The sequence below is a fragment of the Ursus arctos genome, unplaced genomic scaffold (assembly GCF_023065955.2).
Source record: "Ursus arctos isolate Adak ecotype North America unplaced genomic scaffold, UrsArc2.0 scaffold_9, whole genome shotgun sequence".
NCBI classification, from domain to species: Eukaryota; Metazoa; Chordata; class Mammalia; order Carnivora; family Ursidae; genus Ursus; species Ursus arctos.
In genome coordinates this window covers 67086051-67111846 of record NW_026623111.1, presented here as the reverse complement: position 1 = coordinate 67111846, position 25796 = coordinate 67086051, and the positions used below count along the sequence as shown (strand labels likewise).

Here is a 25796-nt window from a genome sequence, read left to right as displayed (position 1 = left end):
TCACACAGTGATATAACTGGTGGCCCTCCACTCCCTGTCGCAAGATTGGGCTCCAGGTGAATGGGCCCAATGGCAGCAATATTCTTGAAAATCACACCGTGTACACTAGATAAGTTGCAATGATTTAAATACATAACTTATTGCAAAACGTAACCCACTGAACCAAAATAAATGTATTCCTAACTTAATTTCCCCTTAATCAGATCCCTAAAAGATCTATAGCCACTCCAATTCTACCTGATATAAGGGACAGTTGGTGAAAGGGAAGAGGAGTGTAAAGAGACCAGGGTCTTAACCCTAGAAAATCTTGATGTAAGCGGCATTAAGTCTTGCTCTTTTGAAATTTATATAATTTGTAAGCTAAAAGAATTGGAGCTGAAATTAAGATCAGAAATAATAGGGGAAAATTTTTGTTGAACTACATGACAAAATTAATCAGTTTGACTTCACAGTCTTGAAAATGCATTTTTGATCACCACGGTAGTCCATCTAAGGTTTCAAAAGTCATATTATCTACGAATCTTCAACAAGATAAATTTATTTGGTTGGATGCATTTTCCAATACAAAAAATGTATTCTATTTGGGTTTTCTTTTCAATAGTCAATAAAGGGCAATATAAAATCATTACAAGTCTAACTGCTATACTATTCAATATTTTAACTTGCTATGCATCAGCAAAAAAAATACAGAAGAATTTTAGATTTCATCTGAGTATTAAGGATTACATAAATTGCTTATTAACTCAGTATGGATTAGAATACTATCTTATCTTCTTGACTAGAGGTAGAATAATAATGAGGTGACCATCAGAGTTAAGTGCTAGGTTGACATTCCATTGTGTTCATATTTGATAATCCCTTCTGGTCTGGTACACTTCAATTTATTTCATTGCTCTTATCAAATATTGTTGGGTATGTTTTCTAAGTTAGTATTTCAAAGTCTTATTTCATAATTTAAGTGTGGTATTTTGAGTCAATATCAGCATTCACAGAAAATGGTATTTGCATTGTCTCATAAATAACATGATTTAAAAATATTTAGTGGCAAGTAGAACACTTTTTAAAATTAACATTTTACATTTGTTACTGACCTATACACAGGATTTATGCTGAAACAATTGACTAATTGCATTTTTGGCACAACATGCTGCCAGTAATTTGATCATAAACTCATGGGGCCTCTTCCCCCCCGCCCTCATTTTCTACCTTGAAATGGCAACAAAGCTATAATTTATGATGTAGACTGGGGAAGAAGCACAGTTCTTGTTTTAAAAAAACAGCCACTAGTGCAGATGCCAAGATAAAATCCTAGCTGAGTAGGTATTCCCCTAACTGTACTTTTTTAAACTGATATATTAGTCTTGACATGCAGTTTGAGTTTTTTAAATCCTCAAATTCAATACCACATCCTGCAGTGAGAATTCTTTATGTTTATTATGTTCTTTACTTCTTCTTGACTCCTAAACTTCTTATATGCCTGTTAGCTGGATAATCAAAACAACCAGATCTTGTTTGTATGTGTTTTCAATTATTAAAATGAAAAGAAGCTTTCTCACTTGAAATTTTTGTTTCTAGAAGGAGCAGTGCATTGAATATAAGTGCCTCATTTTCAATAATTCTTCAACCCCACAAAGACCTACAATTTGCCATCATTTCTCTGTTCCTGACCACCCTCATGTACTCTTTTTCCTTTTTACACAGTTTAGATGTTGTGTTCACATTACAATATATCCCCTATACAAACTGTCAACTATCATCTCCCCTCTTCCTTCCTGGCAAGATTCAAATGCTGGTTAAATCTAACTCCTTAGCACCAAGATAGATTAATGTGGCTGGAGAAAAACACTCAGTTGTGTTGACTATTCATACCTAATTTCAACACCAGCAAGATGAAGGGGATTTTATTACTGTTCAGGAGTCCATTTATATTTCTGCTATTTTAGGTGACAATTTTATCCCTTCAGTCTTGCGTTAAAACTCTAACATCTTTTTCCCCCTCCTCTCACTCAGCTGATGATCTTGCTTCCTATTTCATTGCAAAACCAAAAGCCAATAGAATAAATATCCACAAGGTGCCCCCTACGGCCATAACTACCTACGTACTGGCATCTGAACTCCATTAATCCACTTTCCCTGCTGATGCTATGTACAGTGTTTCATCCTATATAAACTAATCCCAAACTTGCAACTAGACCTCCATCCACTTTATCACCTCCAGAAATTATCCTCTTTGGCATCCTCCAAATTTCCTTAAAAGTAGACCTTCCACTAGCATCTAGTATTTTCTAATTTTTGAACTAATGTTTTTAGTTTGTATTTTATTCCTCTATTTTGTATTCCCCAATACATTACAGTTTTTTTTTTTTAAAGATTTTATTTATTTATTTGACAGAGATAGAGACAGCCAGCGAGAGAGGGAACACAAGCAGGGGGAGTGGGAGAGGAAGAAGCAGGCTCATAGCTGAAGAGCCTGATGTGGGGCTCGATCCCATAACGCCGAGATCACGCCCTGAGCCGAAGGCAGGCGCTTAACCGCTGTGCCACCCAGGCGCCCCACATTACAGTTTTTTTGAGTATAAAACTTAACTTGTACCTTGTATCTGTCACCATAAATATTAGCAAGTTTTTGCTTAATTTTGTAACATATGACATGATTTGTTAACATTTAAGTTCAACCTTCTATGAAGTCTTTTAGTTTATCCAAATAAAAATATCCAATAAGCCAAAATAAAGAAATGATAGAAGTTCCATAAATTTCTGTTTTTGAGCAAGTAAAGGGACAACCACCCGATCATCTTAAATGAACTTGAGTTTCAAAAATGAGTATTCAAATTAAAAAGAAATGCACAATAGAATTCCATTTCCCTATAGTGCTTAGCAAAAACGCAAAGAGAAGTATTATTTTTAAAATCCTAGGACACAGAATTTAAGTGTTCAAATGATCTCATATATTAGTTATGCTGTCCCAGAATAAGTTGATTAATAAAAATACATATGTGCATGTGCACACATGCATACATATATACGAGATGCTGTCATTTTTACCAATGACACAGGAAGAATCTTTATGACAAGAAAGTTTTTATTTTTAAATGAGTCTTGTACATTTTGACCTTTCCCTAAACTTGAGCTGCATCACAAAAGAGTACATAAGTAAATACCTTTCCATCTTGGCTCTTATGAATGTTGGGTGCCTCATATTTCTAACTGAGCACAAATAAAAACACAAAAGCAGGATGTAGTGAGAGGGTGTTAAAACCAGCTGGTCAGGAAATCCATTTGAGGTCAGTAAACAGGTTGTTAATGACACCAACCAACAGGAAGAAGGTGGAGAGTACGAGGCAAGCATGCATTTAGGGGTAAAATCAATACTCATATTTGATTCGTGTGGTACTTTTTTGATAGCTGGGCAAAGAAGTTTCATTGTGTAGTCCCAAAGTGCTAATTTTCTGTCACTGTGTAAAATTCTCAGGGATATAGGCTATATGAGAAGAATACTATATAGACCAAACCTTGTCTGAACAATCTTCGTGTTTTTTTAAAACAAAGAACAACTAGCACCTACAGAATTTACCAACCATTTATCTGATTTTACCATGTTTCTCATAGAAATTGGCCTTATCAAAAACAATTTTGTGATTTTTCTATGCTTTTGGTTTTTAATATTTCTTGGAAGCTCACCTCTTTTTAGAAACACAAGAAGTAAAGCTTCTATAGGAGAGAATTGTGCCCCCAAATCTCTCATGTGCTAATTTTTTTGTGAGCAAGTCATTTAACCATTCTGTACCTTAGTTTTCTTTGCTCTAGTAGTTCACCAGATTTCTGTAAAAATACAGCAAATCAATGTTAGTATCTGCAAGAAAATAAATGCAATTGTAGTTATTATCATGAAGTGACTTTTTTATTATCAACTTTCTTAGTTATCAAAGTAAATATTATTTAACTATTGATCAAATGTATAAATGAATGAACTGTAAATTAGAATCAGAAAGTCTGCAATCTTAATGAAATCTTTTGCAAATATATGTAATTTTTGTTAGTAATAAAGATAATAAAGAAAATGTAGAAAATTCTAATAGTTCCAGGAAAACCAAAGAAAAATTAAGAGCTCTCACAGTGTCACGGTCATATGATACCTGTTACATCTTAATTTTTCAAAGTGTGTGTTGTACTTCTATATATTAATAATGAAAATGTTTAACCTTTTATTTTGAAATAATTTCAAAATTGTGGAAATTTTGCAAGAATAGTGAAAACTATAACAAGATTATACTAATACTTATATGGTTTTAGTGAGGCTCAAATGAGTTCATACATGTAGAGTGTTAAGAACCCTTAGACACAAATGAGTGGGAGAAAAACTGCTTAGAACTAATAAATACTGGTTGTTATGATTAAGCTCCAATTTTGTCACCTGAAGAATGGGGGTAATAAGAGTGCCTGTCTTGGGGCGCCTGGGTGGCTCAGTCGTTAAGCGTCTGCCTTTGGCTCAGGGAGTGATCCTGGCGTTCTGGGATTGAGCCCCACATCAGGTTCCTCTGCTCAGAGCCTGCTTCTTCCTCTCCCATTCCCCGTCCTATGTTCCCTCTTTCGCTGGCTGTCTCTTTCTCTGTCAAATAAATAAAATCTAAGAAAAAAGAAAAAAAATAAAAAAATAAGAGTGCCTGTCTTATAAGATTATTGTATACATAAAACTTAGAAGCCCAGGGTTTTCCCAGCCTCAATTAATTAATGACACCTTATGTTACATACATAATAAAACTTCTTACTGGAAGAAACCCAATCCCAGGTTCTAGGATTGCTTGGATAACATTACAATAAAATCAAAATGGCCTTTACAGAAGATTTTTTGTTCGTCTTTTGGTTTTGTTTTTGACCTAGAGTCAACAGTCTTCCTACTTGGGGTTTACCTAGGTTTTATATCACTAGCTATCAAAGGAAGGGTGGTTCTAGTTGATCTTTGCTGAAGCAAATCTGGCAAATTATTTTATACTAGGAAAACATTTATTGGTGGAAGAAAGTACAGTCACAATATTGTTTATAGAAAGTGATAATGAAATTTTGGTAGAAAGAAAACTGCTTATTTGTTAATCTCCCATTTTTTACACTGGGGTCTTTGTACTTCAGAGTGGGGGCTGGGCAGGGAGGGATGTGGGTACAACAGCTAGGAATACGCAGAGCTCCATGATAACATGGCAGGTCGTCCTGGAACTCAAATTTCATGTGAAGACTGAGGTGTTGATGGGGAAATTAAATTTTGCATTAAAATAAACATGGATATATATATGGGGTTAAAATATAGATTTTATATGAATTTTAAATATGATGTATGTGACTTCAAAAATATTTAATAGCTATTCAACTCATGTTTGTAGAAATTCAAGACCTATAAATTCACTCTGCTCTACCATTGGGAGTACTTCAATCACCAATTAGTTCACTTGTTTAACAAATACTTATTTAGTGTTAATTAGATGCCAGACACTGTACCATACTCTCAATGGGAAGGTGAGAAAGACTCACTACAGCATTATTTACAATCACCAAGACATAGAAGTAACCTAAGTGTCCATTGATGGACAAAATGGATAAAGAAAATGTGATGTGATGTGTGTGTGTGTGTGTGTGTGTGCGTGTGTGTGTGCGTGTGTGTGTGTGTGTGTGTGTGTAATGGAATATTATTTGGCCATAAAAAAGAAAGAAATTCTGCCATTTGTGACAACATGACAACTTTGAGGTCATTATGCTGAGTGAAATAAGTCAGACAGAGAAAGATAAGTAATATCAGATCACACTTACATGTGGAATCTAAAGAAAAGAATCTTATAGAAACAGAAACAAATCAGTGGCTGCCAGAGATGAGGTGAGGTGGGGGATAGGGTTAATGTGGTCAAAAGGTATGACTTTCCAGTTAAAAGATATATAAATTCTGGGGATGTAATGCATATAGCATGGTGACTATAGTGAATGATACTGTATTGTATATTTGAATGTTCCTAAGAGAAAAGATCTCAAAAGTTCTCATCACAAGAAAAAAAAGTTCTAACTATATGAGGTGATGGATGTTAATTAAGCTTATTGTGGTAATCATTTTGCAATTTATACACTTATCAAATAATCATATTGTGTACTTTAATATCATATGTCAATTACATCTCAATAAAACTAGGGAAAAAATGGTGATCAAGACTCATATGGCTCCTGACCTCATGGGACTCACAATCAAGCAGTGAGGCAGGTTTGCTGTTGTTATTATTAAGCTAACTTTATTTTCACAGCAACTTTATGAGGTTCTATTATTTTATTAAGGCTGTGCTACCCAAGACATTTTCCTGTAAGTGCTAAAAATAAGCAGGATTCTTAGACACAAAATGATGTGGGCAGGGCTAGCCCAATTTAAATATAGTAAGACTATGTGAGAATGGTCAGGTATAGATTTAGAGAAGCAAGCACTGGTGCAAGGAGACCATTTAAGGGGCAGTCTCTGTAGTACATTTGACCCATAGTAGTGGAAAGGGAGTTTGAGTGGATCAATTTGAAAATATACATTGGAGGTAAATACAGTCCTTTTTTATGGATTGGATATGAGGAGGAGATGAGAAGAGAAAAATTGAAATGACTTCTACACTTGAACAAATGGTTGTTTAAGGGAAAATCAGAGGAGGGCAATTTAAGGCTAAGAAAGAAATCAAAAGTTTGTTCCGTTTTGGGCATGTTAATTTTCAGATGTTTCTGAGACACATAATTAGAGGTGTTCAGTAGACAATCATATATGTGAATCAGCAGCTTTGAGAAAGACATCATAGCTGGAGATAATATCTTAGCATCCTGTGAAACACAGCCATTTAAAAATATGATGCTTAGTTTATTTAAGCTTTTGTCCTTTAGCTTATATATTGCCCTTTTATTAACATATTTAAAGCTCTGGAAGTAAACATTTAGCAATAGCAATTAGAATTTCATGCAAAAAGCACGTAGGGGATGCCAAGCTAAATCCTCCAGGATTTTGGCTATTAAGGAGAACAAGTTTGAGGACGGAAAAAGATGCAGTAAAAGTCAGTATGTAATAAGTCTTCTATAATGATGGTACAAACAAACTACTGCAGAGATAGAACTCAATTTCATAAATATCAGCCCAAATATCAGAGTAGGGGAAGTGAATAAAAAAAGATAAATACTATGAAGAAGTCCTGGGGCATAAATAATAGCCAATGTAAATTCTACATAGACATATTGGGAGCTGTTGGGGGCCATTCATAGTGAGCAGTGCTACACCAGTCATCTGGGTAGTGATGGGTAGCCAGAAAACATTGTGCTGGGGCAGGCATGGAGGAAGAGACAGTAGGCCCATAGGTTGGGCAATGTTTATTCCTATCCTCTGTCCTATGTGCAGGAACCATTTGTCACCTAATGGATCTCATCAAATTTGCAGGTGTCCAGAAATGGTCCCAACCCCTGAGCCAAAGGAACATCCTACTGTCTCTAGTTTTGTTAATTTTAAACATAGCACATTCTTACCACAAGGCCAGTTTGAGAGTCAACTGTTTCAGAGTCCAGTTACTGGCAAGAAAAAAGAGAGGATACACTCAATAAGCTTCCACGCCTTAGCTAAGTCCAACATCATCCAAGTTCTGAGACTTAACCTAGGTTGCTAGGCAGATCTTTAAGGGAAATCTTGTTAGAGTAAAACTACTAGCTGTAAATCACACTTCAAATTTTATTGCCAGGAAATGGCTAAAGGTGGGAATGTAGCAGTAACTCTGAAAGAGCAGTTTCTTGTTTCTGCCTCTTCCATCTTGACATGCAAAAAGCCTCTTCAACCAGGACCACAGTGGTCATCAGTGGCAGGGACCTTAAAATCATTTATCTCTAAGTTGGGAAAATTTTAATAGTGAAAGGGCACATTGAAATACACTGATGGATGTAAAAATAGTGCTATTAAAATTGTTTTAAATTAACTTATTCTTAAAAAATAAACTGAAAATATAAATAAGATTTAAAAATTTATTTATATTGCTTATCTAAATATTAAAAATATAACATGAGAAGAATAATTATTCTGGGTATATTCTGATGTATCTTAATCATCTGAAACTTCCTAACCCTCTCTGTCTGTAATACAGTTTCACTGGTATTTTTCTGACGAAGACATTTTTTTAATGTGATTGTATTATTTTTAACTTTTTGTGAAATTTCTAGAAATCTTCAGAATTGCATGCTGTGGTTACAAAATTTGAAATAGTGACACCTTCAGTATGGATCACTATATTTTTATCTGTAAAATACTCTCAAAAGGTCTTCGGTACCTGGTAAAAAATTCTACTAAATTGAAAATATTCTCAGTTCTGTTTTATTTTTGTATTCAAGATATGAATGTTTCAGTCCAAGTTTTTTTGCACAAAAACTGTTTCCCCCTTTCATTTAGAGTTCTTTTTTTTGGCGCCCCTCCCCCCTTTCATTTAGAGTTCTTTTGCTAACAAATAATTGTATAAGACAGAACTTGTCAAGTAGGTTGCCCATATTTATGGTCTTTTTAATGGTTTGTCACATTTAGATGCTGAAAAATTATAGGCATTTACAATCAGAATGTAAATATCCTGAAATGAGGAACTCCTTCAAATCCTATACATAATATCAATACAGCCTAAAATTAGGAAATCTATCAAAAGATTATTCTTACAAATTAAAATATTCTGAATCATATTTATGGAATTTCAAAATTACATGTCCTCTCTTTGAGAACTCAATTTTTGGATTTGATTTGTCCATTCCTTTCTCGCTTCAGTTCCTTCCAGAACATTTCAATGTGTTTTTATTTGCAAGTTTTGTTTATAGCTATTCTGCTATTCCCTAAGAACTTCAAGAGCTGAAGTGTTGGGATGCTTCATGGATGCTTCATTTACTAAATACCATGATTAAAGATTTCCAAATGATTTCAGAAAAAAAAAAGCATCCAAAATTTAGGACTTATTTACAAAATTGTTCTTCAATCAGAATTATGAAGGCTTCCAAGAAAATGCTGATTGCCTTGCTAAAACACCTTTATTTTTTTGATTCCACATCAGCCTTGTCTCCAAAATTTTGCAATAAAGTGATTCTCACCATGTATGTATAAATATATTTACAAATTTTGGTACCTACAATTTCTAGTTTTTATTGATATATAACTGACATATAACATTATATGAGTTTCAGGTATATGCAAACTATATTTTGATTTGTAGAATATTGCAATTTATTTGGACCCTAATGAGAATTACATTTGTATCACAAATAATTCAAATGCATTTCTACTCCATAGATTCTTAATTCGAAGAAAATTGTTTTTAACATGATGATATTTTCCAAAATAATTTGTATTTGTGTTATTGAAAAAAACAAGTATTGGGTCTTCAATGTCATTTTTAACTAAAATTATAAGTTTTCACACTATTGTCAGATGTTTCACCTTGAATTTGTATAAGCTTTACTTTAAGTCATTGAATTGGATAGAATCTCAAACTATTATTGAAAAGTACTGATTTTATATTTGAAGCATTTGGTAAAATGATATAAAAATTTAAATGCTTACAAAATTATATTTCTGCTAATAGAACACATTAACAGCTTTGCTTTTTGAACATATCCCTCCACCCCAAATACCCTTAGAACTGAAAATGAACAAAACTAATTTAGAAAAACAGATATTTGACCTAAATGAAAAGTCATGTTTCAAGAGCAATCTGTAAATGCATCTTTTGCAGACTCATGTATAAATCACTGTGTTTGGGCACAGTCTTCTTGAAATAATTGCTGACTTTGAAATAGACACTAATGTTCCTTTAGGAGAATTATTTTCTGGTTTTCATTTGGCTGTGCCTGAGAAAACACAAAAATGTAAATTCAGTATATAGTTTTTAAATTAAATGTGTGGTCTCAGTTTTCTTTATTTTTGCCAAAAGGGTTTATTGCAAAGTTAAAGAAGCTTTACTAGATACTAAAAAAATAAGTAATTGTAGCTTTATGCCACACAAATGGCAAAATCTGTATACCAAGGATATTCTGACTATTCTTTCTGTGATCTCTATGTGCTTTATAGCAGACCAGCCTCACATATTTCATACCAAGCCAAACTGTAAATTCGTGTTTCCAGCTTAACCTATGCAATGGCAGCCTCCCAGCTTTGTGGATTCTGTGGGTTAAAACATGGGTATGAACATACATGGATGGCATACTGAATGGTCATTAAGGGCAGCAGGGTGGGCATTGGACTACTTGTCAGAAAAAATAAGAACAAGAGAGGCAGTACCTGAATGCACTCTATAGCCCCATCTCACCGAGATGAAACAGTTCCTCTCTGGGAGCCTTCGGTTTCTTCTCCAATGCCATCATCCCATTTTGATTTCCAAGAAAAGGGTTGCCTTATGTCTAGGACAGCCATCTTCTTTAGGTTCATCTATTTTAGGTGGCAACAAGTATGTTTAGCTGGTCCCATATTCTTCATCAAAATCGTAGGTCTTTGTGAAATGTCCCGTCACTAGTTCACTGAAAGGCTGCAAATCACTAGATCAGTTTCTAGTGATTAGATTAGTTGCTGCTTTTGATGCTGTCTTTGAGGGTGGGGCTTCTGAGCCCCTTGCTGCCCCTACTTCAACTCTGTTGTCCAGCGAATGGTTTTGGTTGGAATCTATGGAACTTGGCTTGGTCATCTAGGTTAGTTTGTTGCATAGGTGAAATAGCTTTGCTTGATGTTGAGCTCTGAGTGCAGCTACTTTCGTCCGTAATTGGACCCTGTCTTTTGTTTAGAGAAAGATCCAGGTGAACTCCACAGCTTATTGCTGTGTTTGGCCATGAATTATTGCTTGTCAAACGTTGTATTCTCCAGAAAATACCCTATGAAATGGCCAGAGCACACAGGAGATTTATTAGGGAGTGTTTCTGGGGTTAACACCTGTGGAAAGGACAAGAGAGACAGAGGCAGGAGTTCAGCTGTGATGCAATCTCAAAGGAAGCCTCCGCCGACCCCACTGGGACTTCTGAAGATGGAATGAGCCTTACCAGCTTTTCTGCATTGGGATGAGGTGGCCAGGCGTTTTTGATCCCAGATTCATCAGTCATTGAATGAAGGCTGCCCATGAAGAAAGTGTAGCCTTCTGTTCAGCAGATCTTTTTGGCTGAAATTATACCCAAAGGGGGTTAAGAGCTGAGGGACTGTCTGCTGGCAGCATTCCCAGCAGCTGGGATAATGAGTCCTTTATTCCTGAAGGGGAATCTTAGCAATGCAGGACAGCACCTATACTTCCCTTTGATGCACTGATGGAGCTCTATTATTGGCTTTTTTTCCTGCCTCCCAACATGCTGAGAATCAATTTGCAGAAAATCAAAAGTCAAAAGTGCCTAGGGCCTACAAGAGTTACAATGTATCCCTGAAAACTGGATATGCCTAATTCTAGATTTCCATTAGGTAAGATCATTAATATTTTTATTACTTAAATCACTATTAATTAGAATTCTATTGCTTGTAATCAAAAGCTTCCCTGACAAAATAAGCCAACTACTACAGCTAAGCAATTCAATGACAAAAACAACTAATCAAAAAAATCAGCTGTTGACTTTTGATGGGGTGATTAGGGAAGGCTTCTACCAAGGAGATGATATTTGGGCTGAAACCTGAATCACAAGATGGAATCAGGTAGGTAAGGACGTGGGAAGAGGCTTCCTGGCAGAAGGAGGAATGATTGTAAAAGTCCTGAGGCGGAGATGAGTTTGGCAGGTTCCTCAACACTGTTCTCTATGGTGGGATCAGTGTCTCCATAGCATCTGTAGGGACTATAATGTTTGGGCACAAAAGTGAGATATCTGAAGGCACTGGGAAGAAACTGTTTTTGGTAGCTTTTGACTAAAATTCAGGCCTTTGGGAAAGGTCAAATAAGAATGTGGGAAAGCGAGAAAAGAGCCATGAGGGTGCAGTGTTTACCCCAGGATGGAATCTGACCTGTTGGGCTATGGCTTAAGACATTTAAGATGCTGCAATGATAAGATTTTTAAATTTTTTTTTAATTTTTAAAAAAAATTTTAAGAAATAAGGTTCTCATAAGTCCTAGGAATTTTTTAAAACTTTTTTGGCTCATAAATATGTTAATATGATCAAGAACATTTTAAATGTGAAGTGGAAAGGGAATAAGAAAAATTATCAAATGAATGATTACTTAAGAAAAGAAGAATATTTGTGCAAGAGGTTATCTGCAATTGCTAGAAGGAAAAAAAAAAAAAGACCCTGATAAATATGTTGAGAATAAGAGTTGCCTGCAGAGAAGTGTGTGTCCCCGTGTGTGTGTTTATCTAAATACATTCAAGGAAGTAAACTTAACTTTATAGCATTATTAAATGACAGGAGCATAACAACAAAAGGCTATATCTTTCTTTTATAAATAAACCTGGTAGAAGTGGAGATGAGTTAGTACTGTGTGTCAAGAAATTGTGAAAAATTTTTAGCAAAATTGCTGGAAAGTTGCTAGAAGTTGCTGGAAAATCTTCATAAAGACTTACCTCTTTTCTGCATGATGATAAAAGGAAAAAAAAACTACTGAAAGAAAAAAATAAGGTGCTATGAACCAAGACTCTTAAAAAAAAAAAAGATGACTCAAGAGTAATGGAGACCTTTCAGACATTAATTTGTGACTGTACAGCACCACTGATGCCAATTTGCAGATGTATTTGCTAAACTGCTACCAGTAATCACTGAGGAATTACAGAAGGTGGGAATGATTGTAGTGTCATCCAGGGTTCGTGGCAGGAGACAGAAACATTTAAAGTAGGCAAAGATTTAATATGGTAAAGTGGGTGCTTGCAAAATCTGGAAGGCTGGAGAAGTGGCCTGTAGTCTGGGCTTCTTGGAATGACTCCCAGACACTAGAGAGCTGAGTCACCAGGGAACCTTGCACCCTGAGAGTATCCTAGAACCACCGAGCATCCAGAATACATGATTGTAACTGAGATTTAGGCATCATAGAACTGAAACTGTGCACTTGCTATTACGGTTCTCACTACTCCATGATGCTGGTGACTGGGCCCTGGAACCTGGAATCCACTGTTGCCTTTGCTTCAACCCCTCTTCTCACCCAGGGATTTGGAGAATGTATCACTGCTTGCAGAAGAAAATTTCACATCTCCATGAGACCTTGCTTGCCAACCAACGTGGTAGATGACCTTCCTCACTTTTTTTTTCTTAAAGAGAGAGCAGAGAGAGAGAGAGAGAGCACAGTTGATAGGGGTGAGAGGAAGACACAGACTTCCTGCTGAGCAGGGAGCCCGATGTGGGGCCCGATCCCAGGACCCTGGACCCTGGGCTCATGACCTGAGCCAAAGGCAGACGCTCAACCACTGAGCCACCCAGGTGCCCCGACCTCCCTCACTTTTCCCTTACAAATCTCACAGTTGCATCTGTGTGGAGGACCTTACTGGAGTCCAGAGCGCTAGCTGCGAAAGCATCTGGAAATTGTACAATTGTACAACTCCCAGGTCTCTTCCATACAAGAAGACATGATACAAGGTGGCAAGTGGAAATTCAGGGAGCCAAACCACAGTATTCCGTTCAGCTGTAGACAGACACACGTTCTTATTCTTTTAAATGGAAGAAAGAGATTATAAGAAACATCTGCTGAGCTTGACATTGGCCTTAGTATTCGTTAGAAAAGACACCTTTTTGAACCATTCAGAAAGGATGTAGCAACCACTGGGAATAAAGGGTTCATTAAAAACAAATCATACTGGATAGCTTATTAAAGTGTAAATAATAAAACCAAATGGCTATAATACATATTTAGATTTTAACAAGGCATTTGCCCTAAACTTTTATATCATGGGACAAACTTGGAAAATGTGGTCAAGATAGTGATATAGTTAAATGGATTTGTAATTAGTAGAAAGATTAAAAACTGACGATTAGTAGATACATGTCCAATTGTACCACATGCCATAGGAAGTTCTCTTTTATCCCTCACTACACAATGGCTCCAACAAGAACACTGATTTTAAAAATAGCAATGGTCATTATTTATTAAGCACTTACTCTAGGTGAGACACTATAGATACATTATTACCTCTTTTACTCATTGCAATAACCTTGTCGGGCCATTATCTCCATTTCAAATGTGAGGAAACTAATACCAGAGAGTGTAAGTGGCTTGCCCCTAGCTCCACATCTAGTAAGCAGCAGGGCTGAGATTCATGCCTACAATAGCTTCAAGGAAGAGGTGCCAGAGGGTGGGAGAAAAGCACAACATTTCTGGGAGACACTGGTCAGAACCTGCCAAGAACCCCAGAGCATGGCATTTTCTCAGCCATTCCACATGAAGTTGGAAGCTGGCCCACCGTCCTGCAGGATCTGGCTGGTATCTCAGGGACTCAAACTCACACTGACAAACCTTCACTAAAGGCTCACATTAAAAAAACAGGTGCCGATTTGCTAACTCATGAGAAATGCAATAATCAAGCTGACCAAATATAGGTAATATTCCTGCATGCAAAAAATCTGAGGGAGAACGTAATCAGAATGTTGACTACAGAAGATAGAATCAGCCTCATCAGGAGATGCCAGTCAGAATGCTAACTGCCCATGGTCTCTGCCAATCATGATACAGATGTAAACATCTGCCTGGCTGACTGGGTCCCTGGACCCACGTGGAAGGCACTTCTTTAATCAGACAGTGCCAGAATTTGCCTCTCTGATTCCTTTCCAGGCCCACATGACTGATTGCTACTCTTTCTTTAGCTAATTTAATCACTTCAGAAATTCTTTCTCTTTAAGGTGACTGTTCTGATCGATTTGCTCCTGATACAATTTCTTAACTTCAGAAAACAAGTTTTATTCCTGTGTTTCCAAATTCACTGTTGTTCTTGGGCACTACGGGAAAGATATAGGCCCATTTGACTCCTTCTTTTACCTATGCTGCCATTGGTAGGTTAACAAGAACAGAAGAATCAGTGCTGACATGAAGAGTTTGAAAGCAGCACAGGTTTTTAAAAAGACAGTATTTTTAATTAACTTAGGCTCACTGTGAGTCAATAGTGTGTGATATTGTTATCAAAGAAGCCAAGACAGACTTAGCTGTATTAACTGTGTCAACAGAATGAAGGAGCTGGTGAATGAACGAAGAAGTTGACAGCTCTACCCTAATCTTCAGTGACACTCCATGCCTAGACTAGCAATGTTTATTTAGTTCAGGGTCCACATTTTCTGATATCAACAGACTGGAATATATTCAGAGGAAACTGACCAGATGGCGATAGGACCTGAAATCACATTCTGACAAATGGTGGTAGGACATTAGTGATATTTAGCTTGAGAAAGAAAAGACTTAGGGGAAAAAATGAGAAAAGCCAAGAGTTATTGGGTGCTTATAGAGTAGGCCAAGGATTGTGCTCAGTCCTTTAATGGATTTCGGATATTATGGATCTACCATAATGGAAAAGGGAATACTCTATTTCGAGAGTTACCCTGGCAGGCAGAGAAAGCCAGTAGAAACCGCAGAGACAACTTTGCTCTTAGAATGATGACATTTCTAACTCTCAAGAACAGAATGAGCTGCCTCGATAGTAATATGTCATGTTTTTGAAGATACTCAAGCAGAGACTGCCCAAACTTTTTATGGAGATATTTAGAGGAGAATGAATATTAAATGGAAGAATTAGTATTAAATGGAGGCAGGGACCATATGAACCATAAGACCTTATCCAACCTTATCCTGCTAGTGTATCATTATCTTACAATACAGTAACCCCCCTTTTTATCTTTTAGTTTAGTCACATTAACACTGAATGGTTAATGTCACTTCCAAGTCAATAGATCAATTGTAGGGGACAATGATTGCTGCATTCCTTCCTGGCAATTAAGACAAAATCCAATGCCATCTGAAGCTGCAGGGATGGGGTGCAGAAAATCTGTGAATGAGTCATTAGGTATAATACGTAGAGGAGACTCACTTCCTTCTTTGATCCCCAGACCCATGTATTCTGAGTGTGGGAGAAACAGTGCTGTATATGGATTGCTTTTCAAAGCATGGTAAATTTTCACTCTCAAATAGTTTGAAAGCTTCAAATGTTAGTAGCATTCATTTCTGTCTTTGTATTTGAATGCAGTTGTTTATGCTCCCAAAAACCTCTGATTGCACTCCTTATTTTGAGCTTTGTTATTGTTAATGTGCATACTTTAGCATCAACCAACCTGTACATTCATGGCAATGAATGTCATACCTTAAAATCTGGTCCCTGTGAATGGGAAAGAATAATGTTCACTTAAAATAACCAAAACAATGGAGTTTTATAGCTAGAGAAAACCCAAATATCACATATTATTAGATGGGAAATTCAAGCTCAGGTAGATTAAATGACTTGCCACATTCACATGGCTGGACCAATAGAAGGTAGAGCACTTTTCTTTTCTTCTTTTGTCTTCCACTCAAGGAGCCAATTCCACGCTGGGGTTTTTGGCAAGATGCTCTTCTTTTTTGCTTTTCCTAGCAAGTAGAATGGTTTGATACTAGTCACTTCTAGATCTTTATTTACAGCTTGATTGGCATATGACCTGAGGAGAAAATATCAGAGTGGGATTCCAAAATAGAGTTTTCTTTTCCCATCTCCTTTGCCCATATCAGTAGGCAGAAATTCTAAGGGCTTCTTTGTTCCTAATTCTGGATTGCTCTTGGATCTCTGCAGTGCTGCGTACGATGCTGTTCTTGACAGAAATGTGGCCATTAAGAAGCTCAGCAGACCCTTTCAGAACCAAACGCATGCCAAGAGAGCTTACCGGGAGCTGGTCCTCATGAAGTGTGTGAACCATAAAAACGTGAGTTGTTATTTTTAAACTTCTGGCAGTGGGAGGTCGTGAGATTGGAGAAAGAAAATCTTCGTGCCAACTTGAGTAGGAAGGGCTTTCTTTACTTTGTCATTTCTGCCTGTTAAGATTGTTTATCCTTCCATATGCTACATTTGATTTCATTGTCCTCATGACAGCTTTCTGCTTAAAAATCATCTAAAAACCATATGGTGTAAGAGGTGATAAATTTGATAGATATTTCCTGCTATGAAATTAACCATATTTGGTTATCTTGCTCCAAATTAACCAGAGAGCTCCATACTTTTTCCAAAGTAATAAAAAGCAAACAAATACGAAGCCCCAAGTATCCTACAGAACACTATATTTCTTTATAATTTAGATTTAATTATTAACAGGTGAAAATTTTTATCTCCTTTGTTTTTTAGCTGTAGTCTGGCAGTGGCCTTCAGTTGTTCACCATGCTTCAGCATCATGTTTTTTGGTCAGGTTGGGCATATATGCAGGAACGTATCTGCAAAGCGCTTCAGGACAGGATCATCAAGAGCGTTTGTCATGGGAACTAAGTAGGGTATACCACTGTGGGACTTTCTGCAACTTCAGAGTATAAGCTTCTTCCACTGCAGACTAAGGCTTCTAGAATTCTTTTTATGCTCCCATTCTTCTTAGTAAGGCTACATGCGAGATCATTCATTGTTTTAATAATAACTATTATTAATAAAGAATTTATATAGTGCATATAATTTGTTACATATAAATATATGATGAAAATCAATGATAAATCATTATAATAAAACTATAACAATAGCTCTCATAACTCCCTGCAAAGTTTTTCTTAAGCATGAAAGTCACACAGGATATATGAACTTACCAGTGCAGTTTTATAAACAAGTGAATTTGTCATTAGCCTAACCATTTCTCGCTAAGAAGAAGCAAATGTATGTATGAGAGTTTAGTTGGAAGATATTTGAAATACAAGTATGTGGATTGTTTCTCCAGGGACAGTGTTTCTCTTTTCTTCTATTACTCCAATGACTTTGCTATTCAGCCATTTGACACATATTTGTTAAATAAATGAAATATGCCCCATGTATAGATCTAGATGCTAAGATTACAGTAGTGGAGATAACAGAAGCAAATCCCTGCCCATGTGGAGCTCATGTTGTACTCATGAGAGAAAAAGACCATCCGAAAAAGAGAGGCAAATGCAGAGAACGTCAGATGGTGACAAGCACTATTAGGGAAAACAAAGTGAAGAAGGAAAATTGTTCTGGTCAGTGCTGGGTGGATGGGCTTACTTTTTAAAAAATAGATTGAGCAAGAAGGGTTTCACTAAAGAGGCAAATTTTATGTAGTATGTACCCATCTCTAAGGAACCCATGCGAGGAACATGGTACTTCTAAAAAAGAATACATAAATGATGGAAAGGATGATTCATAAGAAAAGTCATTCTACTAAAGCAATTTGTTCTTTCAGTATGTTAAATAAAGGCAGGAACAAGATTAACCACATGGCCAATGCAATCTATTTTTATGATAGCAGAGAGGATGAGAAATCCCATGGGCAATGGAAAATGGATAGATGCAAGCAATGAAGCAACTGTATGGGAAATTTTGATAGTGTTTTCATATATTTATATTTCCCTAGTCTTCCTTCCTTCCAACCCCCATAATGCAATAAACACATTGTAGAGAAATTCCCACGTACTTGGCGAATTTGAGGGAATCATGCACCTCTCAACTGGAAGGTGGAGTTCACATTTATGATACCTGAAAAAAGTTCCCAATTGAAAGGATTATCTGTAAATGACTTTCTACCTGCTACCCTCCCCCCGTTATGTGTGTATGTCCATGGCATGTGTGTATGTCTACGGAAATAAATTTCTGGACCTTGTCAACAGAGAGGAAGTTCACTTAGAACCAAATGTAATTTCCACATTAGTACTTGTAATACCAAGTTAAAGCAAGCAGTCAGAGTGCAGAACTCTGTAAATGCTGTGGAAAGTAAAGTAAAACAATGAAGTAATCCCAACTAAATCTTTAATAATAGAGAAGAGAATCCATTTAGAAAATGAATGCTTAATTCTAGGAAGTGATAGCTAATGTAATTGTGGGGCCAGGACAAACATTGATTCACATCTGCATTTTAAGATGCTGGAATAAAGGAATCGAATCAGATTCCTGCGTGAAATTGTTGAACCAAAATGAAAATACCTGTGATGCTGTTTCTAAAGACACAGTTTTCAATTGGTTAGTAGAAGGAATTAGAATTTGCAAGGGAGCAACGAAAGAACAGAGGGAAATCAAAGAAGATGAAGGTGATAAAACAAGGGAATAGGAAATGGGAAGGTAAGAATACATAGTGGAGAATTTACCTTTTAAAATAATCTTGATTTACTCAAAATTATAATGCTATTTTCTAAATTAATTTTAGAATACCTAGATTATTTATTTTCCAGGTGATACAGGTTAGCATTTTTCCGTGTTTAAGGGTTGTTTGTGTATGGGGTGTGTGTGTGTGCCCTGCACACAGTCTCTGATGGTTTTGTTTGAACAAATATCAAAATGGATTACTTCACAAGATTGATGAAATCCTGGGAAAACAGGCCCACTAAATATGTGTGATATATGTACAATGAAAGATGTATCACATAGACGTTTTTCAACACACACTATCAGTATACAGAGTAAGACACTTTAATGACAAGTTTTAAAGATAGTTTGAAAATTTTATTTCTATATGCATATTCCATACCTGAGGTTGCTTAGAAGAGGTAATCATGGTTTTCTTAATATGTTATAGCTATTGCCATATATACACTTGTGTATATATCATATATATGTATATATATATATAAATGTTGCATGGTATTTTGATTTTTTTAGTCAATAATTCCTCAACAAATGAAAGCTACATGTGGCCTAAAGCATTCCCTAGACTTGACTGTATTTCTCAGATATTTAAAATCACTTCATATGTTTCCACACCACTTATAAAATTTATTAATTCATAGTTTAAAGATGTTTAAATCTGAAACTTGTACTTACCCAGTTTTTGTGAAATTGTTGCATCTATCCTGTGAGTAGAAGATTGTTATCCATATTTTTAAATTTTTATTTCCTACTGGGACATTAGTAGGGGATATTTAGCTGAAAGAACATTTTGAATTGTTTATGTATGCAATGTATTTGGTAATGTGATAAAGTGTTTTTTTTTTTTAATTTACTTATGCTAGAGGTAAACTTTGATACCTATTATATAAAATATAAAATAACCAAAGCAGGAAACAAAAAAATTAAGAAACAGAATTTTCAATACATTTTTAAATACATTTTCCACTAAAGTCATTATTGATATCATTATATCATTGTAGCATATCATTATAGCATTAGTTTAAATAATATTTGTGTGTGAAATAAAAGCCAAAAAACTAAAGTAGCAACACACAAAAAAAATCTTAAATTAGAGCACCAGTTTTTTCATTTGGAAGAAAAAACATGACCTTGCTACATCTTGTTGGGTGTTTTGCTGCTGCCCATTCCCATTTTTCTTACATGGCTCTTCTTTTTTTGCTTGTTAATTACATTACAACTCTGTATTCTACCAAGGAGGATCACACTCTGAAGCAATATCTCAATTACATATGTTCTCGGACTCTTCCTTCTGCCTAAGAATTTGAACTTTTTAGTTATATTTAACCTGAAGACATATATTGTGTGTCCTTTCCAAATACATTTCTCTATGTTCTGTGAGACAGTTCTAGAAATTTTTTTCCAACTTTTCTATTTCTACCGTAGCACTAGTGTATGACTTTGAGTTGGGTTAAATACTTGTTTAAATATGCTTTTTAAATAATTCTTTCTCTCCCCTTTTCTTTCTCTCCTTCCTCCATCTCTTCCACTGTTTCTTTTCCAGATTATTAGTTTATTAAATGTCTTCACACCCCAGAAAACATTGGAGGAGTTCCAAGATGTGTAAGTAACAAAACTCATGAAGGAAGGGAGAGCATAGCACTCAAATAACTCAAGGGAAATTGACAAAATCAATGAATGAAATCCCTTGTAGAGATTAAAGGGAGATAAGAACTAACAGCAAATGAATGAGATCCGGTGATAGGATAGAATGTCCTCTTTCTGGTGTTATTTCCTGGAAAGACACTTCTGCTTCTTTCTGGCTTTCTGGTGCTTGTGCTTTATTGTACAATGTCCCTAGTTCAATCAGAGAAGATTTATTATTTATTATGTATTTCTTATTATCAACTGACTCTGTGAGCTTTCCAGAATGAGTCTATTCACTTTGAGAAATAAATTATAAGAGGGACATGTTAAAAATCATTTTAAAATCTTTATTTCTATTTTTGTGGTGCCTTTGATTTTGTGCAAAAAGAATCTATCTAGAAATATAGTGACAATAACAGAGGAGAGGAAGTGAATCCTAGTACATTGTCTTATTTGACACAGATACATTGCATTTAATGGAAGATGCTACTCTGATTTTTTTTTTCTTATTTGTAATCATAATACTCAAGAAAGAATTCAGGGAATTCAGGGAAAAGCGAGGACAAGATGGAAGTAGAAAATATATGGGTGGGGGAAAAAAAGAAAATATATGGGGGGGAACCACCCACTAATAAATACTGCTTCTGTTAGTAACCTTGTGGTAGAGTTACCATGGCTAACATGTGTACAATACTTGGAAGTTTTTCATATTCTTAATTTAGTCAAAGGTAGAACTGGGAATTTTGGAAGACTTACAGATTTAGGAGGGGATTCTGACCTCTTTGAAGGACTTCACAGATCTTGTGATTTGAAACTAACCTTGTGGATTTACCTTCCAGTTACTTAGTAATGGAACTGATGGATGCCAACTTGTGTCAGGTGATTCAGATGGAATTAGACCACGAGCGAATGTCTTACCTGCTGTACCAAATGTTGTGTGGCATCAAGCACCTTCACTCTGCTGGAATTATTCACAGGGTAAGAATACCTACTCCGGAATTATAATTAAGATGTTTTTGGAGAAGAGAAAGAGCAACTGTAGGTTATTTTCTTTATGTAGGAAGGGTAGGTTGAATATAATGTACTTCCTCATTTCTGTTACAATAGAATTAGCACAAAGTTCACTAATGTATAGAAGAAAATTTTAGCTATACTGTAGCTGATTTTGTTTGACATTTTATTTCAGCTCATTGAGAGTCACCTTCTGAGAAGCCTCATGTTTTCTAGCCCCTTGATTGGCAGAGGTCATATGTGCAGCTGAAATAAGACTGTTTGTTTCCACAGTTTGTTTCTGGCAGCATAAAGACAGCTGCCCTGATCTGCTCTTCTGTCAGGCCTAGAAATGAAAAATAAGCTGAAAGGTTTATGTTGCCACAAGAAAAAACCTAACAGATGACAATAAATGACATGTTATTTATTCTAAAACCTCTTCCCAAGATGAGCCTAAATTATAAAATTGATAGTACAATTCTCTTCTGGGTTTAAGAAGTTTTCAAAGATTTCTTAAAAATATCAAAAAACCAATTGTAAACTTCTTTGGGGCAGTATTCATTTGCTTCATATAGGGCTTTGCAGTCAAGGGCGGGGGCCTATCAGTACTATTGCAAGGCTGCATATTGACTGAACAGATAGAAAGCATATGTTCCATTTGCTGCTGGCTTTTAATTTCTTCTCTTGTTCCTACCGTCAGGATTTAAAACCAAGTAACATTGTAGTCAAGTCTGATTGTACGTTGAAAATCCTCGACTTTGGACTGGCCAGGACGGCAGGCACAAGCTTCATGATGACTCCTTATGTGGTTACACGTTATTATAGAGCCCCCGAGGTTATTCTGGGAATGGGCTACAAGGAGAACGGTAAGGAGGCTTCTGCATAGCAGCCACAGAAACCATGAAGAAAATGTGTGTGCATTTTAGATGGCCAAGGGCAATGTTCTCATTCATGTATATGAATATATATTTTTAATAGGGCTGCCAGCTTTCATATTCAGAAGGTTTTTAAAAATACTACTAGGAAGAATCACTCATTAAAAATGTGAAGGATGTTTCTGAAAAGTAAGCTTTGCCACAAGAACACTGACATGTTATGGCCAAAAAGAACTGTGGATGCAATCTGATTAAGCAGTCAAGCAGATATTGATTCGCACACATGCTGTAGATATTGAGACAAATTGCTGTTTGGGTTGCAGCTTAGCTCAGAGTGAGTATGAAAACAGGCAGTAGTCCATCTGCTGCATTTAGCCATTTGGCTTTATGGCTATCTTAGATTGATGGCTCCAGTCATAGGAAAAGACAGAAAGATGTCGGAAATCCTTTGGAGCAAGAATCTTACAAGTGCTCAAAGAATAGTCAATTTAGAATAATCCAGATTGTTCAAGTTAGATAAGAGTTACTTTAATGCTTGAAAATGCCCTGTGAGTAATATTTAAGATAGCAATTAACTGGTAAATTTTTATAAATTCCAAATCATGGAGAAAATACTAAATTTTATATTGCTGCTTTCATTTAAAAAAATCTAGTATTCATGAACACTTTAAAAGAAAAGGTAGAAAGGATCTTCAAAATGTATTGCAATTTGGCTTTATTATTGACATTTTATTTCAGCTCATTCAGCTATTGGAATGCGTTGCCATACAGTATTTTGAAAAGAATACCTCTAGCAAGTAATGTAGCATATTAAAAAATATATTCACTAAGTTTTAGAATTAAAATTGTCTTAAATTAGGATTGTATATATGTGCTCAATGTATCTTACATGGTTATGTTATGTTTTATTCTATTTAATTCCTAACAGTCTATTTTTATAAATTTTATAAAAATAATTATTCATGTATTTTTATGTGCAGGTGCTACATGGTACCTTTATGAAAATTCCCTGGCCACCAAAGTTTTAAAAACTTTCTTTGTGTGCTTTCAGATTAGAAGAAGGCCAGTACTTCTGTGCATTTGTGCAGAGGAAAGGGAGAAGTCAGCTCTTAGGAAGGTCAGGTTCACTTTGGTGAGCGATGGCAGGATTCTGTTACCTTTTAATTTAGAAGAGGCAAATCTAGTCCTCTTCCCAAGGTGTAATACCACATCTAACGTATTTGGAGAAGAAGATATTTGTATATATTTCTCACCAGTTATTTGTAAAAAATCAAAGGGGAACCAATTTAAAAAATCAAGAAATCAAGGATCTATAGAGGTCTGGGGGTAGGGTCTGAATTTGCCTGTTATGACGTTATGGATCTTTGCTGCACAATGGCGTGGAATTTCCTCCCCTTTCCTTCCCTCACCAGAAAAGGTTGCAAGTTACTGCCTTAGTTTTTTCACTTCTCTAGATCTTTGAAGGTATAGCCAGCACCCTTGTGCTGCCCTCTTGCCTGTGAGAGGAAGGTTATCATGCACAAAGACCCGCTTGTTCCTACGTCAGGCATGCCCGGCTATCCTGTGCACCTAACCCTGCCTTCCTTCCCCCAAGGAGCATTTCGGCCTAATGTGTTTGCCCCAAAGTTCCCTTGGTCCTTACTAAAAAGCAAGTTGGAAGAGGGTGAAGATTGGTAAGAGAAGGTGAAGCATGTTTGCTTAACAAGTATAACAATTGAGAAATAAACAAACAAAACAATTTTAAAACACCTTTAATACTTTTTTTCACTTTACTTCCAGACGACTCCTTTATCCATGTGCTAATTGATCATACCTTTATTCTTGAAATACTTCAAATAGAAACTAAAACTGATGTTTATTTACAAGAATAACTTCTGAAGGAAAAACTAAGTCCTGAACACCAGGGATTCCAATACTCTGCCTTTAAACCACGGTTCCAGCTCTTTCCTAGCTGCCTGGATTTGCTTGCATGTGCCTTGTTTTGAACCAACCAGCCAACCAACCAAACAAACAAAAACACAGGGAACAAAAGAGTGGTCTCTTGTTGCCCTATTCCACGTAACTGAGTGGAATAAAAAATGGAAACAGCCACCCCTCCAGGCTGATTAAGATTATCTTCACTGCATCCAGTAAATGGTCAAAAAACCCCTGACGGCTTTTAGCCGCCACGGACTATGGAGATGCTTTTGGTGTAGCTTCTGTTTTTCCATGTCACCCCTTTTATGGCACTACAGAGGCAATCTAAGGTACCCATAAAAAAATTTCTAAAAATTAATCTGAGTTCTCATACTAAACATTGTTACTGTAATATTACAGTGCTGGTTTTTATTTGGGGGTAACTTTTGGTGGGAGACAAAAATTGTACCTTCTAATCAAACTGTTCTTTTTCCTCCTCCTTCAGAGATCAATTATCTTAGTTAACTTTACTTTCCTCCCTTTTCTTCACTTCCCTCTCTCCTGTTCTAGTGGATATATGGTCTGTGGGATGCATTATGGGAGAAATGGTTCGCCACAAAATCCTCTTTCCAGGAAGGGACTGTATCCTTGTACCTTTTGCTGCAGCTTTACCTGTTTTGTTCTCTCTCCCTTTAAACACATAATGATTTTACCAGGAGAGTAAAGATAGAAGCAAAAAGTTGGGTAAGTGGTATAATTGTGATTAAAAAGCAAAGTGATGATTTATATAATCTGACCAGCACTGAACACTACCTACTGCAATAATTCGTTTTAATTAAATTTTCAATGGGCTTTTTTTCCTTAAATTATTTTCTTGTCTGTTACTCAAAATAGCAATGCTACTTTTTTTCTTATTTAAAGAGAGGTCACCAAATCCCAAATTATTAAAATATCTTTATCTTTATAAATAGCAAAAGAAGTCACTATTTGCAAGTATTTTCCATCTTTTTTTCTAAAACCATTTTATGCTTCTACAACATTTAGGCATAATAATTTCTCTCCTTGCTGACATCCTCAGCTTCTGTCTAGAGTTTCGTTGATTTGAATTACTCTTGACACTATCCAGTCTTAAATAGGTCAATATAACATATCCTCCTTAAAACATGAACTTCCACATTTAACAATCATAATTATTATTCAAATTGCCAGAGATCAGCTGGGTTT

The 25796-nt window shown here is 36.0% G+C and overlaps 1 protein-coding gene across 14 annotated transcripts in view; it reads left to right on the top strand.

Annotated features, from left to right (window-relative positions):
* The window catches only part of MAPK10 (mitogen-activated protein kinase 10), a 531796-nt gene that overhangs the window by 433085 nt on the left and 72915 nt on the right, over positions 1-25796 (top strand). For 10 of the 14 annotated variants that reach the window (XM_057309896.1, XM_057309889.1, XM_057309895.1 and 7 more), the window contains 5 exons: positions 16696-16825; positions 20729-20787; positions 21651-21789; positions 22502-22667; positions 25143-25214. In XM_057309896.1, coding sequence (XP_057165879.1) covers positions 16696-16825; positions 20729-20787; positions 21651-21789; positions 22502-22667; positions 25143-25214 — 566 coding nt within the window. The remainder of the gene's footprint in view (positions 1-16695; positions 16826-20728; positions 20788-21650; positions 21790-22501; positions 22668-25142; positions 25215-25796) is intronic. The other 4 variants (XM_057309899.1, XM_057309893.1, XM_044388107.3 and 1 more) reach the window with 1 other exon arrangement.